Raw genomic sequence first — 25,846 nt, forward strand, 5'->3', positions numbered from 1 at the left:
TGATGGCTTCCTGTCTGTTGGCATCTCAAAACTTCAAGATAGGCACTAATCAGTTATTTAATATACTAATGTTTGTGGACGCTGTGCATAACATGGCTTACAACATAACTATGTTGCGTGACTAAGCAGTGCATTGCTTTTTCTAAACAAATTATGAAGGAAACCACATTGCTGCAATGGAAATTCTTACAGAACAGTCGTCATATCACATGTCAAGTGCTAACGTGATATGCTACGAGTTGCTAGTGCACAAAATATTTGCTTTAACTTTAGTTGCCTTGCGGAAACAGGTTTAAAGTTAGCCCCTGCACAGGAACTAAAAATAGAAAGCAAGAGAGAAAAAAATACCCCCTGTGGATTCACAACACACAACCACATTACTGCTGATTTTTCCACTCACTGCCTGTGAAACATCAGCTAAAGTATTGTGGATAAATTACCTATTCTAAGTTACTTGTTTATGTTTTTTACATAAAATGAACTCAATGCAAACAGATTGAAAATAAAACTCTGTATTCTTTTTTGTTAATAAAAGGAAGCTGGTATTATATGGATATGATGCAACAGAATTCACTCAAAGCAACAACATAACATGTATAAGACAGCCGGCCAGCTCTCTGCAATGTTGATTTTTCAACTGAACACAAATTTGTTTGGCCTTTTTTTTCATTATAAATGTTTTAAGTTATTAAGGTCAATTGTATAAATTATTTTAGAAATAAATTTGAAATATATTTTATTTCTATCTTCTTGATAGGGATAAAAGGCCATAATTAGTCATGTTACTACAATAAAAACTGTTGTTACATTAGCTCTCATTATTGAGTAAAATGAGTGTATAACAGTAATGATGACTGCTCTTATTTGCTGCTGTCTTAAAGGACGACTGAGCTGAGGTCACTGCAGGCCCAACATGTTGACTAAGTTGTGACAAATGCTCTGTTGCCATCTGCTGGTGACTTATTGGTAATTTTACTTAAATATTTCTACGTTGTACAAGTATTATTTAAAAAATCAATACAACTATTATTTTAAACTATTAAATATACTATACTGAAATATAAGTTAAATGTAACTAATAAAAGAAGAGATTTTGACTGAATAAAAAGGAAATACAGAGGTTTTGAAGCAAGTGTTTTTTAACTTTTTACTGTTTATTTGCTCTAAGGTCAGCTACTAAAATTGAGTCCATTAAAGGTTTTTGTCTAGATGTTTGTTGCTGCCTGTTTTTTAATGGAGCAGTTACCTCATGTCATCTTTCATGGCAATGGCAAAGAAACGTTGTAGAAGCCTACTTGACATCAGTGTGAAATCAATAAACCACCAGCCATTTCTCTCCATGTGGGCCATTTTTATTGCACTCGTTTTTAATGCATTTTCTAACAAATTTAACTCCACATTTTAAAAACACTTCCCAGTTTCTTCCTTGAGGTTACAGCCAGCATTCATCCATATTAGGAGACGATTTGGAGGAAATTAAATGATTGCAGAAAATGGCTGTCAGATATGGATGATTTATTGTCATGTACAGTTGCCTGCACAATGAAATTAGGTAACAAAACCACAAAGTTGTGAAAGTAAAGAAAGCAATATACAAGAAAGAAGAAGAAAACCAATATAAGAATAAAGTTGAATATATCAAATATTCACATTCAAGCTCAACAGAATTGTCCAAACTGTTTTTGCTTTATGTACTATATTTCCCAGAGAAATATAAAGACAGGAACTGCTGCTCAAGACTTTTGCACGGTACTGTACATGCATTGCTAAATGTCTTGATGCATGCTCACACGTCCAGGTTAGGAAATCCCAAATAGTTGATTCCGTCAACTGCTGTGGAACTTTGGAAAAGAAAGTGGCGCGAAATGACACGCAGCTGCACTACAGCGATGTTAAAGCAGCAGAGTTTACTTCTACGTTTACAAGACAAATTATTGAAATTAAATAACGATATTCATCGAGTTTAATTATTTTACAATGTAACACAAGTACATTGTAAGTAGCTGTGATTAAAATACCTAAAATGAACAGTAATTAGCTACTCTACTTTTTCAGTGGAAAAGTGATTTAATTACAGTAACGCATTACACCCAACACTGGCCTCACTGCTAAAGAACAAAATGCCCCTAAACTCAACATTCCTCTAAAGTGCAGAGCTTGAGGTATTTGATGCATTTCTTGCAATACTAAACCAGACATAGACAATCAAAAGTGAAAAGTGAACAAAGAGAATAAAAAGATAATATGCTTTAGAAACAGATGAGGTTAGGGAGTGTACACAGGGAGTGTACTTTTGAGTGTCTTCTGTGTTAACCAATCAAATTCCTTTCATGATCTAACCCAACACGCTCAGTTCACCAACTTAACTTGCTGAAAACCCCCGAGAAGGAGCAGTGTCAAGATGGTGGTGTTATGGGTGATGTTGCTTCTTCTTCATCAAGGAGGTAAGTACAAATTTATTCTGTCCATAAATCTGAAACTGGATTATTTTTGTCAAATACATCTGTGAGCATTTATCGATAATATTTTTATAATAATATTTTGAAAACATTTTAACCTAATACGAAATGCTGTTGTGTTTTAACTCAGATTCTCTGGTTCCAGTGAAAATGGTTCAGCTTGGTGAACCAGCAACCTTAAAGTGTGATATATCCAAAGACATCAGCAGTAAAGTATACTGGTACAGGCAGAGTGTTGGGGATACACTTAAATTAATTGTGAGACTATATCGAGATACAGAACCTGTGTATTATTCTCCGTTTTTGAAATCAAGATTTCCTGCAAAGAACGCAAACAATTTTAGCAAACTGACTATTCTGGAGACAATCAAAGAGGATGAGGGAATTTATCATTGTGGAACCACAACATGGCGTGATCTTGAATGGAGTGGGACATATTTGTTAGTTAAAGGTAATAAACAGACCAACTTTTACAAACTTTTTAATCTTTCAGAGTATTTTTTGAAGAATGTCATTGTAATACATTTTATATTATGCAGGAAACACTGAAAGGACATCAAACTATATTGTTGTACAGCAACCGATAGAATCAAATCCACTGCGTCCAGGAGACACAGCAACTCTACAGTGTTCAGTTCTCTCTGATTCTGAGAACAAGACGTGTCCAGGAGTTAATAATGTTTTCTGGTTCAGAGCTGGATCTAATAAATCCCATCCAAACATCATTTACACTGATGGAAATAGGACTGATCAATGTGAGAAAAGATCTGACCATCAGAAAAGATGTTTTTATCAGCTTAAGAACGTCGGCTCCTCTGATGCTGGGACTTACTACTGTGCTGTGGCCACATGTGGGGAGATATTATTGGGAAACGGAACTAAACTGAATATGCAAGGTACCCCAATGATTCTGAAATTAATGCATATAATATTTCTCATCAGGATGTGATATCTCCTACTTTTTGCCAATCCTAACTTTATTTTCTCACTACTTTTATTATTGTTCCAGAAAGCAGTGTGTTGTCACAGACAGCCAGTGCAGTTGTTTTTCTGCTCAGTGCTGTCATGTGTATAAGTCTCTTTGTTATTGCTGTCCTCATTTACATAACCAAGAAAAACAACAGTGATCATCACAAAGGTAATTGAAGTTACTCACCATTTGCTATAAACAAAAATAATTATTAGACATTTAATTCTTAATTGAATGTTATATTTCTAGACTATCAACAAGCTCCGGTTAATGATCAGAAAACACAACAGGTACTTAATGTTAACATTATTCTGATAAATATGAACTTAAACAAATTAAAGGTTAAAAGTTTTGATATTTTCTAATATTTTCCAATTTTATAATATTTTTATTTAGGACATTTCCCGGATTAAGGACACACAGATGTTTTCTGCTGTTATCTTTGCTGTGACGAAAATTGATATTTGCACAACAAAGGTTGTGAATGCAGCAGAGGAGCAGCAGATCTACACAGCTGTCAAGGCTTTTGGGCTGGATTAGAGCTACTTTATGGGATTTTTTCATCTTATAGATAATACGCTTTTATGTTTTAAAGTTCTGTTGTAGTTCTGTACATATACATTTGCACACACATCTAATGTGTATGTCTGTTGCTTATTTACATTATTATTATTATTATGTGCTGCCTTTAATGAAGTAAAAGAAAAACTCCTCCAAACAAATTAAGTAATCATGTTAAAAATTCCTTTATTTCCTCACATTTCCCATTACCAAGTGTTTTCCTTAACATTTCAGCAAAATAGTGCAAGGTTGTTTTAAAGTATTAATTTAAGTAATATACCATTTTCAGGGTGACATCAACTCACATTGAAAATGCTTACCCAGTAAACACCCCACAGATTTGACTGAAGGGTAATTTCATCTCAGACCAGCACATGTTTTAGACTGTCTCTGATAGTGTAGCAGATATATGGAAGCCCATTTCCGCCACTAAAAAAAAAAAAAAAAGCTAGTATCCATAACTCGAAATTTCGAGTTATTTTCTCGAAATTTCGAGTTATTTTCTCAAAATTTCGAGTTATTATCTCGAAATTTCGAGTTACTTTTCTCAAAATTTCGAGTTAGCTCTGCCAATCAAAAATATACGTGAATGAGGTCGCTTTCTTGTTACCCGGAAGCATATGGCGCAGGACCGCGCACTCAAAAACGGATCCCAACAAATGAAAGTATGTTTGCTGATAGTAACACCATGTGATTCAGCTAATAACACAGGGATTTCATCATTTGTGAAGCCAGGCTGAAAACACTCAGCAATCTGTGCATTCACGACTGGATGTAATACCGGTAGCTTAGCTGTAGCATTTGTAGCTGAGGGCTTCAGCTTCCGGGTAACATGGAAATGACGTCATTCACGTAGATTACTGATTGGCAGCGCTAACTCGAAATTTCGAGTTGCTTTTCTCAAAATTTTGAGTTAATATGTCGAAATTTCGAGAAAATAACTCGAAATTTCGAGAAAATAACTCGAAATTTTGAGAAAATAACTTGAAATTTTGAGTTATGGATCCTTTTTTTTTTTTTTAGTGGCGGAAACGGGCTTCCATACAGATAGTCTGATCGTCTCTGCATGAACATTTTTGAACTTGATACACGTAGCATTCTGTGTTGTGTTAGAATCAAGAGCAGCCTAAAAAAACCTTGTATTTACTCTGAATATTATGTAGAAAAGGTATTTAAATATATTTATTCTTTCAAGGTTAAAAAAACAACAACAACAACATTAAAATACCTGCATAGAGACTATAAAAATATAAAACTATGCCTAAAAATTACAGAATTTCATCATGAAGTCTGTGATGAATAAATTCTTTATGTACTGAAATCAGTGTTTATGTTCAAGCTGGAGAGATTATACCTCTCGACTGGTCTGGGAACACCTTGGTGCTCCCCTGGACAAGACAGAGGACGTGGCTGAGGAGAGGAAGGTTTGGGCGTCTCTGTTTAGGCTGCTGCCCCAGCGGCCCGGACCCGGATAAGTAGAAGAAGATGGATGGATGGATGGATGGATAAAAATTGTTGGAAGCAAATTTGATTGTGTTACACTGCATATCCTTGCATGATGAGAGAATATCATGCGTTTTTATGCTAAAACGTGTTGACCAAACTTGACCCTTCCCTCTTTAACGTTATACGACACCTGTAAAAGCGACAGTTTTCCTTGTCTGTTGATTAAAAAGGTGAACAAACCACCGTTTGGCTTAACATATTGATCCTCCATCACATCAGTGTTCTGAATGCTTTTATTGTGAAAGATTGCTGATTATTAGTGGTGCTGGCAACGCCGCCTGTTGGCCGATTGTGCTTCCTGTGATGTTCAGTTAGTTGCCTGGAGTTTCAGCGAGACTACCTACTGATCATGTTTACTTCTCTGTTAATTAAAATTCTCTTCAAAATTTCTCATTCTTTTATTTCCATGCTGAATGGAAGAGGACACATTTAATTACAGACTGAGCCGAAGCCCAGCTGTACAGCAGCACAAACTGTATGTGTCACATTCAGTTGGTGATGCAGAAATGAAAAATCATTTTTATGTTTGATTCTAATATTACTAAATCTCTTTTATAAATAACAAGAATTAAATGATGTGACAGAGCTTGAAGCAGAAGCTCTGAGTTAGCAGAGAAAGTTGATAACCATAATCAACCACCCATTATCTGTGACAAGAACAGCAACAACAACCTCCATCTAAGCTGTGCAAGACAACATGAGCAGCTGAAATGCAGGTGCCTCTATGTGACACCACAGGAAATGAGGAGAAAACACAAGCAAAGAAAAGCACAGAGGAAAAAACAGACCAAAGCTGACAGAGGAAGCAGAAAGGCGCATATGAAATAACCAAAAAACTGTAGTCTGTAAAGTGAAGAAGTAGTATGTAAGTTTCCAACCACTGTGACACTTCGGGCTGTGAACACATTAAGCTGATCTAACTCATATAACCTTTGAAAGCCTGAACCTACCATGTGAAGACCTCTATTCACTGAAATCAATACAGCTGTAATCAGTACAGATAAACAAAGACTAAAATATGAATTTAAAAATATATTATTCCGACTTCAGTTTTTTTCACCAAACAGGATTTCTCCATATGTGAGCAAAGCACAGTAGTATGGTTTTAGCATTAGATGATTTGGAAAGACTGTAGTCACATGTCTCGTCCTCTTTATTTCTGATACTGTCATAGGGCCTGGAAGGGACTCTGGCCCATCTCTAAAAGAGACAGAAAACCATTCACACTCAGATTCCCCCCAATTCAGTTTAGAAATATCAGTTAACTTCTCCCCACTAACTGCATGTCTTTGGACTGTGGGAGGAAGCTGGAGTACCCGGAGAGCAGGCACGCAAACATGGGGACAACATGCAAATTCAGCACAATTTGTTCGTGTGAGGCGACAGTGCTAATGACTACACTCTGCTCCCTGTATGTGCTGTGTGAGCTGTATTTATTTATTTTCATTCTCATTCCTTTTCATTCTTACTCTATTTCTATTCAAGTACAATACTGTGGTGATTATTCTTAGTTTATCTTATTTCTGTATATATGTATATTTGATTTTTTTTCCTTTTTTCTTTTTTTTTTTTTACAATTTTCACCTTTGATCCAGGAGGACGATATTTTGTCCCACTATATACTTGCTGGGTTAACAATAAAACTTGATTTTCACGGCACTTTAGGAGTAGTAAGAAAAAAGTAAGTAGTAGTAGTAAAGACTGGTGTTCAAAATGGCAGAAGAAAATGAATTTGCTGCATAATCTATCATATACATTCAAAACAATAAAGACAGAGATTGGTGCAAAAGTACAATAACAATAAACACAAAAATATGCACATCTCAATAAATAATATTGAGATGTGCAAACACACTGTGTTGTTTTATGAGAACAGACAGGTAGACTTTTATAATTTGGATAGACTTTATTCATCAAAGGAGATGTAACACAGAATATAGCATAGAATAACTAAATGCATTAACAATATGATACAATTTTACAGTTTATTGTGATGGTGCTTTTTTTTTATTATTATGTTGCTCTTTGTTGTTTGCTTTCTCTTCTGTTTTTTTTCTCCATACAGGTGACCCAGGTGTTTTGTTTTTTTTGTTTTTGTTTTTCTTTCTTCCCCCCCTTCTCACCGTCTCTTCTCCCCTTTGGTTTTCTTTCTCTCCCTCTCTTTCTTTCATTCTCTCTCCCTGTCCTATCCCCCAGTCATGTCTGTCCCGTTTGTAGCAACTGAAAATAAAATAAATTCATAATTATAATAAAGGTCAATCAAATGGACCAATATGGCAAGGCCATGATGATCCACTTGGTAAAATAAATCCGCTTGGCATCTTTCTTGGCCTTAAGACAACAATTGTGATGGCTAAAGATCCAAACGGGACACAAAAAAAAAAAAAAAAAACCAATATGATACAATGTTTTTTATGACCAAATTCATTCAAATCAATTCAATTTTAATTGAAAATTGTATATTTTTGGTGCTAAGTAAAAAAACAACAGCTGATTCAAGGCGTTTTGCGAGAGTTGTCATTTTGTATGTTACAGTTAGTCAAATATCCTACTGTTAGTCTCACAGCTACAGTGAGTAAACAAAAACCAGTCCACCAGATGTATTATGCTATGACATGGGCCTTTTATATGTTTTCATTAATGAAGCATGCCAATATGAGTATAAAAAGGAATAATTTCATAATCAGATTTATTAATTCAATACAACAGCCCTTGGATTAAACTTTGTTGTCTACAATGTTTTCTTTGATATTCTGGTTCCAAAAATCATGAATGTTCTAAATTTAAGAAAGCAAAGCAAGAAAAACCTTTAGTGTCTGGATAAAATAAGAACTGCGATCACAATCACACAGAGAGCCAGCAGCATGCCGAGCACAATGACAACCGGGTCCCGCTTTTGTCCTAAAATCAGAAAACAAAATACACTAAATTCTTTCATTCTCATTTATAATTTGTAAACAGAAAATATTATTAAATGTCATGAAAGAAACACTGAATAGTTTTTACCATAAGTGGATTTCACTTACTAATAACATTTTAAGTCAGTCTCTGTGAGCCATGAAATGCTTTATGATCAGTGTTGGGTAAGTTACTTTAAAATAGTAACTTAGTTCTCATATGCACTCACTCCACACTCAACCAACGTGGAGACAGACATAAAGAGACGCTGTACACACAATCACACTCCCCAAGCGTACTCTACAAACCGGGTCTAGGTACCCTTGCCCCTGGAGGGGGGAACTGCACCCAGACCCAGGTGGTGTTACCCTTTTCCCTGCGGTGGGGAGAGGCAGACCACCCCGACTCCGTAGCAGCAGGGAGGCCCCACACCCCAGACCGCAGTCGGACGGCCAACTCCTCCTAGCCCTCCCGCTCCAGCAGGCCGCAGAGAATGGGGGTGGGAGAAGACTCCAAACCTCCCTCCACCCGCTCATTGTAGTGTTGATGCATGTGTGTTCTAAGGTGCAATTAAAACCCAGGAGGGCATGGAGCTACCTGCTACATGAGAGCATGGGGGGGGGGGGAATGGATGTTTGTGTCTGTGTGTGCCTGTATGTCTGTGTCTATATGTCAGGTTGGGTATCAGACGCCACCTCTCTGGGGACACCTCAGACCCTCCAAGGTTTGGAGGCCTATCTCCGCCCACCACCACTTCCCCTGCCAGTGGCGGACTCCCTCAGGTGTCGGTGCGTTGGTGGTTCTTTGTGTCTGGGGGTGGGCGTCCAGGTACACACCGGCTCACTCCTTGGCGGCCGCTTATCGGGGCCTGGAGCCTGGGGCTCGCTCGGGCCACTTCGGAGGTTGGGTGCCCCCGGCCTCTCGGCCTGGGGCTCGGTCACTCAGGCACAGCTGGGGGCCGGCGGAGCTCACGGGCGCGTCACTGCAAATCCCCCTGGCTTCTGCTCCGCGGCTGCTGAGTGAGCCCTCATCTGGGACTCTCCTCAGCTCTTTCTGGGACAGTGGCGCGGCTGCCCCTCTGTTGGTCTTCCTTGGTCTCTTGTGTTCTGGGGGCCTCTGGATGTCTGGAGTTTTGATCTCCTCCATACCTGCTTCACACCCTGGAGGACGGGGCTGTGGCCCCCCCACACTCCCTAGCAGATCGTTACATGGAGAAACCTTTGGAATACAAGCGCGCTGATCCACACAGGTATGCACACGGGTGTTCACTGCTCGTAGACCCAAATTACACCTTTCTTGGCTGCTACTTCGAAGCACATCTGTCCTGCGTGCTGCACAACAACATTGAATATTTAGTATTTACTGCTGTTTACACTTAGCTAGATTAATGCGATGGTGTTGTGTTTAGTATGTTGCTTTGTTTTGTTTTTTTTGTTTTTAGGGCCCGAGCACCGAGAGTGCGAAGGCCCTATTGTATCTGCTCCGTTTCTTATTAGGGCCCGAGCACCGAGAGTGCGAAGGCCCTATTGTATCTGCTCCGTTTCTTATTATTATTATTATTATTATTATTATTATTAGGGCCCGAGCACTGAGAGTGCGAAGGCCCTATTGTATCTGCTCCGTTTCTTATTATTATTATTATTATTAGGGCCCGAGCACTGAGAGTGCGAAGGCCCTATTGTATCTGCTCCGTTTCTTATTATTATTATTATTATTATTATTATTATTATTCACCCCAAACAAGGGCCTTTTTGAGGGCCTAAACATGCTCAAAAACTCATGAAATTTTGCACACATGCCAGGTCTGGTGAAAAATTTTGTATTTTAATGGTTTTACATATGAGCACTGGGAAATGGCTCTACAGCGCCACCTATGCCTTGTTAAATGCAGCCCTACGACCACATCGTTTGAGCTACATGTATGAAATTTGGCACACATGTGTATCATGCCAAGACGAACAAAAAAGTCAGTGGGCCCATTGACGCAAACCCAACAGGAAGTCCGCCATTTGGAAGAGAAGGTGACATTTTGGCTCTAATTTTGCCATTTCCATACCTCGAACTTTTGCGAACTCCTCCTTGGGGTTTCATTTCATAACCTTCAAATTTGGACAGTGTCAACTACACCCTTGTGCCATGTTAAATTGCGGAGCTTTTGAGTTTTCACAATACTATGAGGCCGTGGCGCCATGGCGAATTTCGATGACTCGCCATGAAAATCTTATTGCCTCTCATTCTGTCATACATGTTCTGATCTGGACCAAAGAGCACACATATGATAAGGCTCCACCCCTGAACCTATTTCAACTGCCATATTTGACATCAAGGACAGCGCCACCTAGTGGGAACAGGAAATGTCATGTTTTACACTTTGGGGTACAGTATAGTGATGGGTGACATCTGCAGCCTCAAATTTCTCCAGGAAAGCCTTAAGGAGTTGGTCTTGGGTTACAGTGAAAACTGTGACTTTTCGCAAAAGGGTGTGACCCCAGCAGCATGGCGAACTTTGATGTCACGCCATGAAGAAACAAATTAGTATAACTCAATGAAATCCAGTCTGTTCAGTACCAGACTTTACAGGCATGATGTCAGACCCGCCCTGAACAGATTGATGTGCCCATTGTCGGGAATACGTACAGCGCCACCTAGTGGCAACAGGAAATGTCATGGCTTTAATTTTGTTGTACTGATTTTCACAGGTTGATCGTGGCCACCTCAAAAGCGGTGAATATCACCATCAGTCCCTCGTGATGCTTCAGTGCAAAAATTGTGACTTTAAACTGAACGGCGCACCCTGGTGGCAACGCAGTTCATCATGAAAGATGAAGTGGCTTTTGAGGGGCTTGGAAAGTTTATAGAGGCTTGAAATTTGGCACACACCTCCAAATGGATGAAAGCATTGTTGTTATGTAACCATTTTCCTTGAATAGCGCAACATGGCTCCACAGCGCCCCCTATAATATTTCAAAACATCAGCCCCTGCTCTGTGTTTCATCTATGAGTCTGACACTTGGTAAGCTTGTGTAAGATATCAAGATGTACAAAAAAGTCTCTTGGAGCAATATCCCAAATCCAACAGGAAGTCAGCCATTTTAAAATTAATGTGCAATTTTGGCGACATTTTCCCCTCTTTTCAGGCTTCATACTTTGACGAACTCCTCCAAGGGATTTCATCATATTGAAGCATTCTTCAGTGTGTAGAATCTAAAGACCTTTGTGATGTTAAATTGCGAAGCTTTTTCCGTTCAGGGAAACGGGGTGGTCATGGCGGCACGTAGAGTTTCAATCACTCGCAAAAAGCAGTAATCTGCTGTCACTAAAAAACACAATGTCCAATCTCTCCCAAAGGTCGCAGGTGTGATGAGACTCGAGCTTGGAAATGTTTGTTATGCTATTTGTCAATAATGGTTAGAGCGCCACCTAGTGGCATGACTATAATCCTGGTTGAATAAGATGAAATGTTAGCTGGTGATTAAAAGCATGAAATCCATCAATGTGACATCACATCGGACGTGCCGGTTTGAGGTGTTGGCAGTGGCTCGACGTGCCGGGGGTGCGAGGGCCCTCATAACGCTGCTTGCAGCTTTAATTATTATTATTATTATTATTATTATTTCGGCAAATGAATTGGCCGTTTGAGGGCCTAAACATGCTCGAAAACTCATGAAATTTTGCACACGCGTCAGGTCTGGTGAAAATTTACGTATTTTAATGTTCTCAGACATGGCCAGGGAAAATTAGCTCAGTAGCGCCACCTAGAAAAATGAAAAACGCGAGCCCCCGGTATGGGTATGACCTACATGTTTGAAAGTCGGTACACCTATATAATGTTCAGAGTCGAACAAAAAAGTCTATTATGGCAATGTCCTAAACCCAACAGGAAGTCCGCCATTTGGAAGAGAAGGTGACATTTTGGCTCTAATTTTGCCATTTCCATGCCTCGAACTTTTGCGAACTCCTCCTTGGGGTTTCATTTCATAACCTTCAAATTTGGACAGTGTCAACTACACCCTTGTGCCATGTTAAATTGCGGAGCTTTTGAGTTTTCACAATACTATGAGGCCGTGGCGCCATGGCGAATTTCGATGACTCGCCATGAAAATCTTATTGCCTCTCATTTTGTCATACATTTTCTGACCTTGACCAAAGTGAACACATATGATAAGGCTCCACCCCTGAACATATTTCAACTGCCATATTTGACATGAAGGACAGCGCCACCTAGTGGGAACAGGAAATGTCATGTTTTACACTTTGGGGTACAGTATAGTGATGGGTGACATCTGCAGCCTCAAATTTCTCCAGGAAAGCCTTAAGGAGTTGGTCTTGGGTTACAGTGAAAACTGTGAGTTTTCGCCGGAAAGGGTCGTGACCCCAGGCAGCATGGCGAACCTTTGATGGTCCACGCCATGGAAGAAACAAAATTAGTATAACTCAATGAAATCCAGTCTGATACGTACCAAGGACCTTTACAGGCATGATGGTCAGACCCGCCGCCCCTGAACAGATTGATGTGCCCATTGTCGGAAATACGGACAGCCGCCACCTAGTGGCAACAGGAAATGTCATGGCTTTAACTTGGTTGTACTGATTTTTCACAGGTTCATCGTGTGGCCCACCTCAAAAGCGCGTGAATATCACCATCAGTCCCTCGTGATGCCTTCAGTGCAAAAATGTGACTTTAAAAAACTGAACGGCGCACCCTGGTTGGCAACGCGGTCATATGAAAGATAAGTGGCTTTTGAGGGGCTTGGAAAAGTTTATAGAGGCTTGAAAATTTTTGGCACACACTCCAAATGGATGAAGCATTGTTGTTATGTAACCATTTCCTTGAATAGCGCAAAATGGCTCCACAGCGCCCCCTACAATATTTCAAACATCAGCCCCTCTCTGTGTTTCATCTATGAGTCTGACACTTGGTAAGCTTGTGTAAGATATCAAGATGTACAAAAAAGTCTCTTGGAGCAATATCCCAATCCAAACAGGAAGTCAGCCATTTTAAAATTAATGTGAATTTTTGTCGACATTTTCCCCCTTTTCAGGCCTTCATACCTTTGACGAACTCCTCCAAGGGATTTCATCATATTGAAGCATTCTTCAGTGTGTAGAATCTAAAGACCTTTGTGATGTTAAATGCGAAGCTTTTTCCGTTCAGGAAACGGGGTGGTCATGGCGGCACGTATAGAGTTTCAATCACTTCGCAAAAGCAGTAATCTGCTGTCACTAAAAACACAACTGTCCATACTCTCCCAAAGGTCGCAGGTGTGATGAGACTCGAGCTTGGAAATGTTTGTTATGCTATTTGTCAATAATGGTTAGAGCGCCACCTAGTGGCATGACTATAATCCTGGTTGAATAAGATATAAAATGTTAGCTGGTGATTAAAGCATGAAATCCATCAATGTGACCATTTCATCCCTCTTTGTAATTATCCTTATAATTACAAAATGTTTTATGTAAGATTTAAGTTTTGTGATTTATATCTGACATCACCAAAGTATTTTGGAATTTGAATAATGTATTTTGTAACTGCAGTACACATAATACTGATTTTGAACAACTTTGTCCAGGTTCCTTGTCACCGCGGACTCCTTCAGCACCAAGCGTTCAGTTACAGAGTCGGTGTGTCAGATCACCCCCCAGGCAGCGACGGCCATCTGGGACTGTCTAGTGGACGACTTCATGGCTGCGCCTTCACCTGGAGACTGGCGGTCCATCACAGAGGGACTCCAGGAGCGCTGGAACTTTCCTCTGTGCTGTGCAGCTCTGGATGGGAAACACGTCCAGACAAAGGCACCCCATATATCATATAGGAGACACACACATGATATACACTAAATATTCATTTCATTTCTTTTTTGTGGTGCCCAAATTGATGCACCTGCTTGATTTTGTTTAAACAATTATTGCACACTTTCTGTAAATCCAGTAAACTTCTTTTCACTTCTCAATATCACTGTGTGTGTCTCCTGTATGATATATTTAACTGACATTTTTTTATTGTAACAACCAACGATTTGCAAGGACACTCAAAAGCCTGCCATCCATGGATTCTGTCAGTGTTTTGATCTGTTCACCATCAACATTGCGTGCAGCAGCAACCACAGCCTCCCAGACACTGTTCAGAGAGGTGTACTGTTTTCCCTCCTTGTAAATCTCACATTTGATGATGGACCACAGGTTCTCAATGGGGTTCAGATCAGGTGAACAAGGAGGCCATGTCATTAGTTTTTCTTCTTTTATACCCTTTCTTGCCAGCCACGCTGTGGAGTACTTGGACGCGTGTGATGGAGCATTGTCCTGCATGAAAATCCTGTTTTTCTTGAAGGATGCAGACTTCTTCCTGTACCACTGCTTGAAGAAGGTGTCTTCCAGAAACTGGCAGTAGGACTGGGAGTTGAGCTTGACTCCATCCTCAACCTGAAAAGGCCCCACAAGCTCATCTTTGATGATACCAGCCCAAACCAGTACTCCACCTCCACCTTGCTGGCGTCTGAGTGGGACTGGAGCTCTCTGCCCTTTACCAATCCAGCCACAGGCCCATCCATCTGGCCCATCAAGACTCACTCTCATTTCATCAGTCCATAAAACCTTAGAAAAACCAGTCTTGAGATATTTCTTGGCCCAGTCTTGACGTTTCAGCTTGTGTGTCTTGTTCAGTGGTGGTCGTCTTTCAGCCTTTCTTACCTTGGCCATGTCTCTGAGTATTGCACACCTTGTGCTTTTGGGCACTCCAGTGATGTTGCAGCTCTGAAATATGGCCAAACTGGTGGCAAGTGGCATCTTGGCAGCTGCACGCTTGACTTTTCTCAGTTCATGGGCAGTTATTTTGCGCCTTGGTTTTTCCACACGCTTCTTGCGACCCTGTTGACTATTTTGAATGAAACGCTTGATTGTTCGATGATCACGCTTCAGAAGCTTTGCAATTTTGAGACTGCTGCATCCCTCTGCAAGATATCTCACTATTTTTGACTTTTCTGAGCCTGTCAAGTCCTTCTTTTGACCCATTTTGCCAAAGGAAAGGACGTTGCCTAATAATTATGCACACCTGATATAGGGTGTTGATGTCATTAGACCACACCCCTTCTCATTACAGAGATGCACATCACCTAATATGCTTAATTGGTAGTAGGCTTTCGAGCCTATACAGCTTGGAGTAAGACAACATGCATGAAGAGGATGATGTGGACAAAATACTCATTTGCCTAATAATTCTGCACTCCCTGTATGCTGAAGCTGCTGCACTGAGCTGCCGGCTGCACAGTGGCTGATGTCTTTCGTGGTGGTAACCCCCGAACCCGTTGTTGGACACTGGAGGTGGGTTGGGAATCGAGAACAGGTTTGTGTAGATAACTGGTTTCCAGTAGTTCAATTCCTTGGAGGAACAATGCAGTTTTAGTCCCAGTTGTCCCAGTCACGGAGCACTGGACCAGCTCTTTATCCTCTCGTGGATGCTTGAGGGAGCATGGGAGTTTGCCCTACCAGTCTACAGGTGTTTTGTGGAGAAGGTATTCAACCGTTTCACTCGTAGTATTCTGTGGGAGGTGGTTCAGGAGTATGGGGTGTCTGGCTTGTTGATGAAAGCCATTTGATCCTTATACAACCAAGAGCTTATGCATAGATGGCAATAAGTCAGGTTCATTCCTGGAGATCTCAGATGTTGTTCCTGTGATCTGCTAGACCCCCTCACCCAGCTTGGGGTCACTGCACCACGTGCACTGATTACCACTGGGACCACTGTTGCCTTCACCCTCCAGATCTTCTTGAGTTCTTCTCTGAGCCCTTGCTATTTCTTGAGCTTGTCATGTTCCTTCAGCCCGATGTTGCTATCACTTGGTATGGATACATCTAACACTATGGTCGCCTTCCTCTGCTTGTCCACCACTACTATGTCTGGTTGGTTAGCCATCACCAGTTGGTCTGTTTGTATCTGGAAGTCCCAAGGGATCTTAGCTTAGTCATTCTCAACCACTCTAGGTGGCGTGTTCCATTTTTCAGAACTTCCAGGCCATACTCGGCACACATGTTCATGTTTACTGTGCCGGCCACTTGGTTATGGCATTCCATGTATCTCTGCCTCTGTGGATCTTGTGCTGAGAGCTTGGTCGTGTGCTGTCATGATTAGTGCCTTTGTGCTGTCTTTCAGTCCAGCTTTGTTCACCCACTGGTAGGATTTCTGGATGTCAGCCACTCCCTCTTTCTGCCAGTGGTACATACCACATACCACTAACCTCTGACTGAACAAACAAGTAGATTTCCCAAAATGTTGGCCTGTTTAAATTGATGTTTAAATAGACAGGCCATTATGTTTTTGCACCTGAAAATTTCATCATTTTATTACATAGTGAAGTGAATCTTAGCTGCGCAGTTTACATGATGTATCAATTTTTGAAGTTTACTACAAAGAGTGCACAACTGAGTCATCCTAACTGTTAATGACTGTGGCTTTTATGATAGATTTCTTCCTACTTAATGGGTAAACAAATGGCTGCGAGAGAGCTGAAGCAGTGTGAGCATTTTTCATCTCCTGCCATTCTCCACTGCAACCACTGAACATCCAAGGTATGGACATTGAGGCTGTGGACAGCTACAGGTACCTTGGTGTTCATCTGAACAATAGACTGGACTGGACTCATAACTCAGGAAAGGGCAGAGCAGGCTGTACCTGCTGCGGAGACTCAGGTCGTTTGGAGTGGAGGCCCACTCCTGAAGAAATTCTATGACTCTGTTGTGGCTTCTGCTATCTTTTATGGTGTGGTCTGCTGGGGCGGCAGCATCTCTGCTGGGGACAGGAAGAGACTGAACAGGGTGATCCGAAGGGCCAGCTCTGTTCTAGGATGCCCTCTGGACCCAGTGGAGGTGGTGAGTGACAGGAGAACGGCGGCTAAGCTGTCATCCCTGATGGACAACATCTCCCACCCCATGCAGCAGACTGTGACAGCACTGAGCAGCTCCTTCAGTGGGAGACTGCGGCACCCACGGTGTGGGACAGAGAGATTTCGCAGGTCTTTCCTCCCCACTGCTGTCAGACTCCATAATAAAGACTTTAACTGATCAAGCACACACATCCATACATATGCAATAATACTAAGTGCAATAATCCTTTCTGTCATCGTTGTATTTTTACTCAGTTGTATATAGTATTTGTATTTGTATTCTATTTTTATCTTATTGTATATTTATTTTATTTTATTCTACTGTATATAGTATTTTATTTTATTCTATTCTGTACAGCTGTGTACTGTATTTATTCTTATTGTATTCTAATTTTTGCGTCATAACTTTTGCACTGTCCACTTCCTGCTGTGACAAAACAAATTTCCCACGTGTGGGACTAATAAAGGTTATCTTATCTTATCTTAAGGCTGTTTACATCACTCAGTTCCTATTCCCAGCAGACTTTAAGAAAGCATCTCAAAATACTTTGCTATCAACAGACACTATTTGCATAACTCAGTTAGGTCTTGAGTATTGTTTTGTTGGGGTTTTTTTCTCTCACTTCAATTTCCTCTCATTGCTCTCAGTTTTTGTTTTTAATATCAAAGACTTGCTGGATGACAGTCTTGTCATTGGTTCTACTCTATGAATAGAATTGGGCAAAATGTCCCTTGAAGCTCTTATTGTGGTTGCTTGTCTCTGTCATCACTTTACAGAACATTGTCGAGTTATTGGGATGTAAAGACATGCAGTGTCATTTTGCTGTTTTTGCACTTTTTCTGTTCATACATAGCAATGAGAAAAAGCTGTTCAAATGTGCCTGGCTACCCAGCTCTGAGAAATATTTAGAATTTCTGCACAGGGTAGTGCCATATCTGTTTGATATTCCCTTCTTTAATCTGTTGTTTGCTCGCTGGTGTCTGAGCTTCTTTTCTGTGCCTCTTTGCTGACTTTAACAACGCCGATTTAGGATAGCCGCACGTTTTGAGTGCTTCCTTTACATGTGTGTGTTCCTTCTTTTTTCCTTCAGGCTTAGAGGGAACATGTTCTGCCCGGTGGTGTAGGGTCCTGATTACTCCAAGTTTGTGTTCCAGAGGGTGATGGGAGTCAAAGAGGAGGTACTGGTCCGTGTGTGTGGGCTTCCGGTAAACTTCGATGTTGAGGTTGCCGTTCTCTTCAATGTGCACGGCGCAGTCCAGGAAAGGCAGACAGTTGTCCTTTGTGTCTTCCCTGGTGAACTTGATGTTTTTATCCACAGCGTTAATGTGCGCAGTGAAGGATTCCACTTCTTGTGTCTTGATTTTGACCCAGGTGTCGTCCACATATCTGTACCAGTGGCTGGGTACTCTTCCTTTGAAAGAGCCAAGAGCCTTCCTTTCCACTTCCTCCATGTAAAGGTTGGCTACAATAGGTGACACGGGGGAGCCCATGGCACAGCCATGTTTTTGTCTGTAGAAGCCTTCGTTGTATTTGAAGTATGTTGTGGTGAGGCAGAGGTCTAACAGTGTGCAGATCTGATCGGGTGTGAAGTTGGTCCTGTCCTCCAAGGAGCTGTCTTCTTGTAGTCGTTTTCTGACAGTCTCCACGGCCTCCGTGGTGGGTATGCAAGTGAAGAGAGAGACTACATCAAAGGACACCATGGTTTCATCTGGATCCAGGGTAAGTTTCTGGACCTTGTCGGTGAAGTCGGTGGAGTTCTTGATGTGGTGTGGGGTGTTCCCCACGAGAGGAGCAAGGATGGTAGCAAGGTGTTTAGCAATGTTATAAGTGGCTGAGTTTATGCTGCTGACTATGGGTCTGAGTGGGACAGCTTCCTTGTGGATCTTAGGAAGTCCATAGATGCAGGGTATGGCATCCCCTGGGTAAAGGCGGTGATATGTGAGGCGGTCAATGATTTTGTCCTTTTCAAAGTCTTGAAGGCAAGCTATAACTGAGTGTGGAGTGGAGGATGCCATCCTGTACCTCCTACACAGAGCCCACTCACACCTGGATGGGGGAAAAGGCACGGTCAGGATCCTGTTTCTTGACTTTTCCAGTGCCTTTAATACCATCCGGCCCTGTATGCTTCAGGAAAAACTGAACAGGATGGAGGTGGACCCCTGCCTGGTGGCTTGGATCTCCGACTACCTCACCGACAGACCACAGTACGTCAGGCTGAAGGACATCACGTCTGACACTGTGGTCAGCAGCACAGGAGCACCACAGGGAACTGTGCTGTCCCCTCTTCTCTTCACCCTGTACACCTCTGACTTCTGCTACAACTCTGAATTATGCCACATTCAGAAGTTTGCAGATGACACGGCCATCATGGGGTGTATCTGGGATGATCAGGAAGAGGAGTACAGAAGTCTGGTGAGGAACTTTGTCGCATGGAGTCACACAAACCACCTGCAACTCAACACCTCAAAGACTAAGGAACTGGTTGTGGACTTCGGGAGGTCTAGAGCAGGTCCACTGCCGGTTCAGATAGAGGGGGAGGAGGTGGAGGTGGTCAACAAGTACAAGTACCTCGGGCTGTGGGTGGACAATAAACTGGACTGGTCATGCAACACAGAGCACCTGTATAAAAAAGCCCAAAGCCGACTGTACTTCCTCAGGAGGCTGAGGTCTTTTAACATCTGCAGGAAGCTCCTGAGGATGTTTTACCAGTCGGTGGTTGCTGGAGTACTTTTCTATGCTGTGGTGTGCTGGGGGAGCAGCACAGCAAAGAGGGACTCATCCAGGCTGGAGAAACTGATCAGGAAGGCTAGCTCTGTGGTCGGCATGAAGCTGGACACTCTGGTGACAGTGGCAGAGAAAAGGACATTAAAGAAACTGATGGACATTATGAACAATGCTGGGCATCCTCTGCACACGGCCATAAACAACCAGAAGAGTCTGTTCAGTGACAGGTTGCTTCTCCCAAAGACAAGAACTAACAGACTTAAAAACTCCTTTGTCCCACACGCCATCAGACTGTTTAACTCCTCTCTGGAGGGGAGAGGGAGGGGAAACAGGAGGACAAAGGAGGGGGGAACAACTAAGCTGTAGTGCCTCTTCACCTCACTGTACAATACCTTGTGCAATACTTTTTGTAAATAGTCAACGGTGCAATAGACTCAATACTTGAAATGTGCAATTCACTTGTATTTTTATTTTTTATTCCTATTTATTCTATTTATCCCCTTTGTATATTTTATTTATATTTGTCTCTGTATTTATATATGTGTGTGTGTGTGTATATATATATATATATAACAATTCTGTAACTGTAACTTCGGTCGTTGCTGTGCTTTTTTTGGAAGTCGAATTTCCCAGAGGAACCCACCCGAGGGATTAATAAAGTTCTATCTTATCTTATCTTATCTTTCTTTTTGTAGCTGCTTGTGGGGTCTCGCTTTAAGGCTTCGTAGGTATTGTTGTCACTGAGGAGAGTAGTGATCTTTGTGTGGTAATCTGTAGTGTTTAGGACCACGGTGCATCTTCCCTTATCAGCTGGTAAAACAGTGATGTTGTGGTCTTTGCTCAGGGAAGCGACGGCCTTCTTTTCTTGTAATGTGAGGTTGGACGGAGGGACTTTGGCACTGGAGAGGGTGGCTGAGACTTTCATCCTGATTTGCTCTGCTTCTGACGGTGATAATTTATTAATGCGTATGGCAGATTCTGTGGCTGTGATGAGGTCCACTATGGGCAACTGTTGCGGGGAAATGGCAAAATTGAGTCCTTTGGCTAAAACCCTCTACACCCTGTCTACACTTATTTGTTTAGACTTGCACACAGTTATAATAATAATAATAATAATAATAATAATAATAATTGTAATAACAATAATAATAATAATAATAAATTTTATTTAAAAGCGCCTTTCAAAACACCCAAGGACACTTTGCAGAACAAAAAGTTCTTTGTGCGTTATTCCATCTTTTACTTTTTCTACAGGAATATCAGCGTTCTTTCTTAAAATGATGAGCCCTCAATAGACTGTGGCTTAGGGCTATTACAGAATCGAGTTGTGATAAATATTTCATAACTATGTAGGCTAAGATCAAGACTTGGGAACATATTTATGCATGTACCACACTGTCCCAGCTTACAGCTTATGTCCCACTACACTGAATATGAATAAAAAGTTGGCCATCTGATGGACTGGTAAACTGACCAGGCTTTATCTTGCTTCTTGGTCAAAGCCAGCTGCGATAGGCTCCAGCAAGTTCAGCTGGATAAGTGGTTAAAAAATTGTTTACCATTTACTTTATTTCAGTGAGAATTAAAACATCACTACAAAAACAAGCTGTCAATGTAACTACACGTGACAATATAAAGAAGACATATTTATCACAAGTAGGGCTGCCACGATTTGTCGACTAGTCACGATTACGTCAACTATCAAAATCGTCGACGACTGATTTAATAGTCGACGTGTCGTTTGAAGCTTTGTAAGATCGCAAAAGACGCAGGAATAATAGCAGGATTTAAGAGTGTAATAACGGACTGAAACAGAAGATGGCAGCACCGCATGTACAAGGATGCCAGCTGCTGTTAAACCCCGAAGAAGAAGAAGAAGCAGCTGTGTCCCAGAATTCATAGCGCGGCCCAGCTTAGTTTCCAACAATGGCGGCAGCTAGTTAGTTTTAATGTTACTCTTATTATTCTTTCTGGGTCACAAAATAAACGTTTAACATATTTTCAGGCGAGAATGTAGCTGTGTAAACCTCAAATATCGGCTCAGTTTATCAGGACACCACATATTTTCAAAAGCGCTCCGACGTTTTCGGAGACGTCTGTTACCCACTAGCTCGATAGTTAGCCGGGGGCTAGGCTAACTAGAGCCGTGAGAACACCGGACTCCCGGCAAATTGTTTTCAAACCCACCGCCGTCTTTCGCGACTCAGGTTAAATATATATGAGTCACTTAGATAACTTAAAAATGTTGTTGTTTGGCTTTTTTTTTTTTAGTATTTTATTTGTTCCTGAGTAAATCGGTTTGGCTGAGATTAAAGTTATAGTTTTTACACAGCTGAATAAACATCAAGCAGACAGCTGATTATCAGAAGTGTGAGATGCTCCAGAATTTACTCCGGTGTCCTGTTATATTTTAGATAGCAAGGAGTTTATTAAACTTCACCGAAACAATCTGCAAATTTCATTAAAATTGAATAAACTATCATCTTGTCTTTATTTTTAGTTAGCACCTTAAAAGCTTAAAGCTGTAAGCTAATGATAGTTATATAAGAGCAGATGCTGCTGGTGCAATAAGCTGTAGTTTTACGTCCAATGGATGATGATCTGATTAGTCGACTAATTGCATAAATAATCGGTGACTAGTCGACTATCAAAATAATCGTTTGTGGCAGCCCTAATCACAAGTGCTCTAAATTAGACAATTTGTGTCAATAAATAAAATACATTCAACCTAGAGCGGGCTGTCTTTTTAAAAGAGGTATTAACTCCACCTCAGTGGCCATAAATATGCAGTATCTTAAATTGTGGCATATGTGCATATGCACAAGTATAACTTAAATATTCCTTATTTTCCTTCTTGTTTCAGGTTTGAATTCTTTCAAAATAGTTTATTCTGAAATCACCTGAACTGAAAATGGTTACACAAGCACTTCTCTGAACTTGTACTTAAAACAGCTTACACTCCAGCATTTTCATATACCTTCAGGTTGTAATTACTGACTTGATCAAGCTTTATGCAGATCTATTGTCATTTCCTGAATAGCTGTCATTAAAACATGGCACTAAACTGATTGTCAAGCCTGTAGCTGAGTCACCTGCGGGTCCTATCCTGCTCTTTTAGTTCTTTAAAGAGATGTCTTGTCTGTTGCCACCATGAAAATCAGCCACAGACTAGGGTTGAAGTATTTAAATAAATGTAAATGAAATTGAAATATATTGAGATGAGCAGTACTGCTGCCTGCCAGACAAATACAAATGATTGCTTTGTGCTTCATGTGGAGATTTCTTTCATTCCTGTGCTCTCAAAGGGGATCTGCTTTGGTATACACCTGCAGAAAGCGTAGCTGTTTTTTTCATATTGCCTTCTGACAGTTTTGCTCGCTGTTGATATTTCACAGTTCTTACATACAGACCTTCTGAAAACTGATGAAGCTTTAGGACAAACAGCAGAATCTGCTCCTTTGGTTAGGTTGCAGCCTCTGTGACCTGGCACAGGATAAGGGGAAGAAAATGGATGGATTGATGGATGTTATGCATACTATATACTAGAGATGGCACGATACCACTTTTTTATGTCCGATACCGATACCGATATCATAAATTTGGATATCTGCCGATACCGATATGAATCCGATATAGTGTTTTTTAATCAACAAAACAGTTTTTTAAATATCTTGCTGCATTTTGTATAAGTTCATACTCAAGTTTAAAACAACAACTACACTAAAGCTATTCTGTTATACCTGTATGCAAAAAAAATATTTCATAGTTCAGCAATACTGATCAATCTAATAAACTTAAACCTACACCATCCTCCCTATTCTGGTATTTTAAAGAGTACTTAGCAGAAATATTAAGCAACCTAACTAATAGGGTTCCAACTCCCAGCAACAACAAAAATAAATAAATAAAAAATAGGGAACCACCCCTCACGCTCCACCTCATGATGCTTAATCGACGTAATCAACCTTAATTTGATGCAGTGTGAAAAAAAATGCACAGAAATCAATTATTTTTCAATATATTAAAATATTAAATAGATTCAACATCTTTCTTCAACAAAATTGCAGACTGCACAGATGGTACCTTCCCAAAGGAAAAAGTACTATAGCTTACTAGGGTATATTAGACTTAATAGTCACTATATACAGTAATGGACTTCTATACATTTTGCATCAAATTAAAACTTTGGGTGTCAGATAATTATTTATTAAAAGCTAGACATTTTAAATGAGAATAAGAAAGAAAAGTATGTCTTTGTGCCCCTTTTCCCTGTTCATGCCCTATCGGCCCCCCTGGCTAAACTTTGCTAGATCCGCCCCTGCACAGTTACCAGCCGTCAGCTACGTAGAAAAAGATCCTTGAGTAGAAAGTAATAATAAATACATTCTAACAACAGCTGATCAAGCTTAAACGTGCTGCTGTTGTTTATCCACTGGTTTCCTCTTTCTGGTGCAAAGTGGGCCAAAAGCAAACTAGAGACACGGACTCGGGACAGAAAAGCCGATCAGCTGATCGTTAAGCAGTTTCATGATTGAAGTAGCAGCAAGAAGAGGCAGTTGCTTGTTAAGCTTAACGCAGGAATGCTTTACAAACATTCAGAGATGGACTTACACACTTGCTTTACTTCTCTCGGGATAACTTTGTCGGAGATGAAATGCCGGGTTGCTAGCGAAGCTCCACATGCTATCCAGACCACCGACAGGTCCTGCATGCCACAGCCGCTCTATCACGTGATGCATACTGCTCCGACGTGCTAACGTTCTGAGGCGAGTTACGGCGTGTTGCAAGTTTTGTGAGGTGCTTTCGTGATATTTAATGGATCGGATTACATTTTTTATTTTTCTCCGATATCCGATCCAGTAATTTAGGTCAGTATCGGACCGATACCGATACGTAATATCGGATCAGTCCATCTCTACTATATACTGTAACAATTGTAAACATTGAGGTCAGTTTGTACATAAATTACAGCTCAAGTTTTAAATTAATTCATGTTCGTGGCTCTTATGATGTCAGTGAGAGGGGATGTCCTTAAATGTGGTCATCTCAGGTGTAGAGTTCTCGTTGTGGGTACATAAATTATGCTTACCTACTGCTTGAACATTCTGTTTGTGAGGGCCAGCCAATTAGAAGAAAGTTGACCTCCTACAATTTCTGCTCCCTCACTCTCCCAAAGATGTCTCAAAGAGTGACACTTACTAAACCCAAAGTAATAAGAACAGTTACTGTACCAGCTGCTGTTACTATTTCCAGTGGAGGCTGTGAGGTCATTTTTTCCCTCACATTTCATTTGTTGTGTAATTAACCAGGACAAAAATGTTAGCAGCATCATTTCACAATCATTTTTCATGCTTCCGATCTGTTTTCACCTTACCGTAAGACTTTGCATCTAAGGGCCAATGTGTTTGCACTTGATTTCCTGTCACTTTCTTCAGAAGCTCTGTGGTTATTTTAAGCAAGAAAACTGCAAAGGCTAATTCCCATGAAGATCTTCTTCTGCCAAATGTGCAGGTATACAATCGTCTATTTGACTGATGTACTGTAATAAATGCACAGAGCAATGTGAAGCCTAAATTCTGAACAGCCTTTAATGAATTTCAGCTATGGAAGTGGTAGCATTAACAAACAGATGCCCCCCCAAATTCCCCTCATTGTGCTTTTTCTTCTCAGCATCAACCAAGGGATGGTTAGCAGAATAATAGCAAGCAGTTGCAGTCTGGTGAGGTTTGCATTTAAAACTTTATGACAGCAGTTGAGTTTGGGAAAAGATGAAAGGAAAGATGAGAGTTTTGGTTCTTCTTCAATCTTACTACAGAGCTCCGAGTTCCCAGAGGAATAGAGCGGATGATGG

General features: G+C 40.8%; 2 protein-coding genes across 2 annotated transcripts in view; both read left to right on the forward strand.

Moving 5' to 3' along the window:
- The window catches only part of fhit (fragile histidine triad diadenosine triphosphatase), a 136,446-nt gene that overhangs the window by 79,318 nt on the left and 31,282 nt on the right, over nt 1-25,846 (forward strand). The window lies entirely within an intron of this gene.
- Nucleotides 2,402-3,969, forward strand: LOC113023092 (uncharacterized). The gene is made up of 6 exons (XM_026169187.1): nt 2,402-2,444; nt 2,590-2,910; nt 2,999-3,355; nt 3,469-3,597; nt 3,691-3,719; nt 3,826-3,969. Exons 1-6 carry the CDS (start codon nt 2,402-2,404, stop codon nt 3,967-3,969), a joined length of 1,023 nt encoding a protein of 340 aa, XP_026024972.1.

The sequence above is a fragment of the Astatotilapia calliptera genome, chromosome 5 (genome assembly GCF_900246225.1).
Source record: "Astatotilapia calliptera chromosome 5, fAstCal1.2, whole genome shotgun sequence".
In the NCBI taxonomy this organism is placed as follows: Eukaryota; Metazoa; Chordata; class Actinopteri; order Cichliformes; family Cichlidae; genus Astatotilapia; species Astatotilapia calliptera.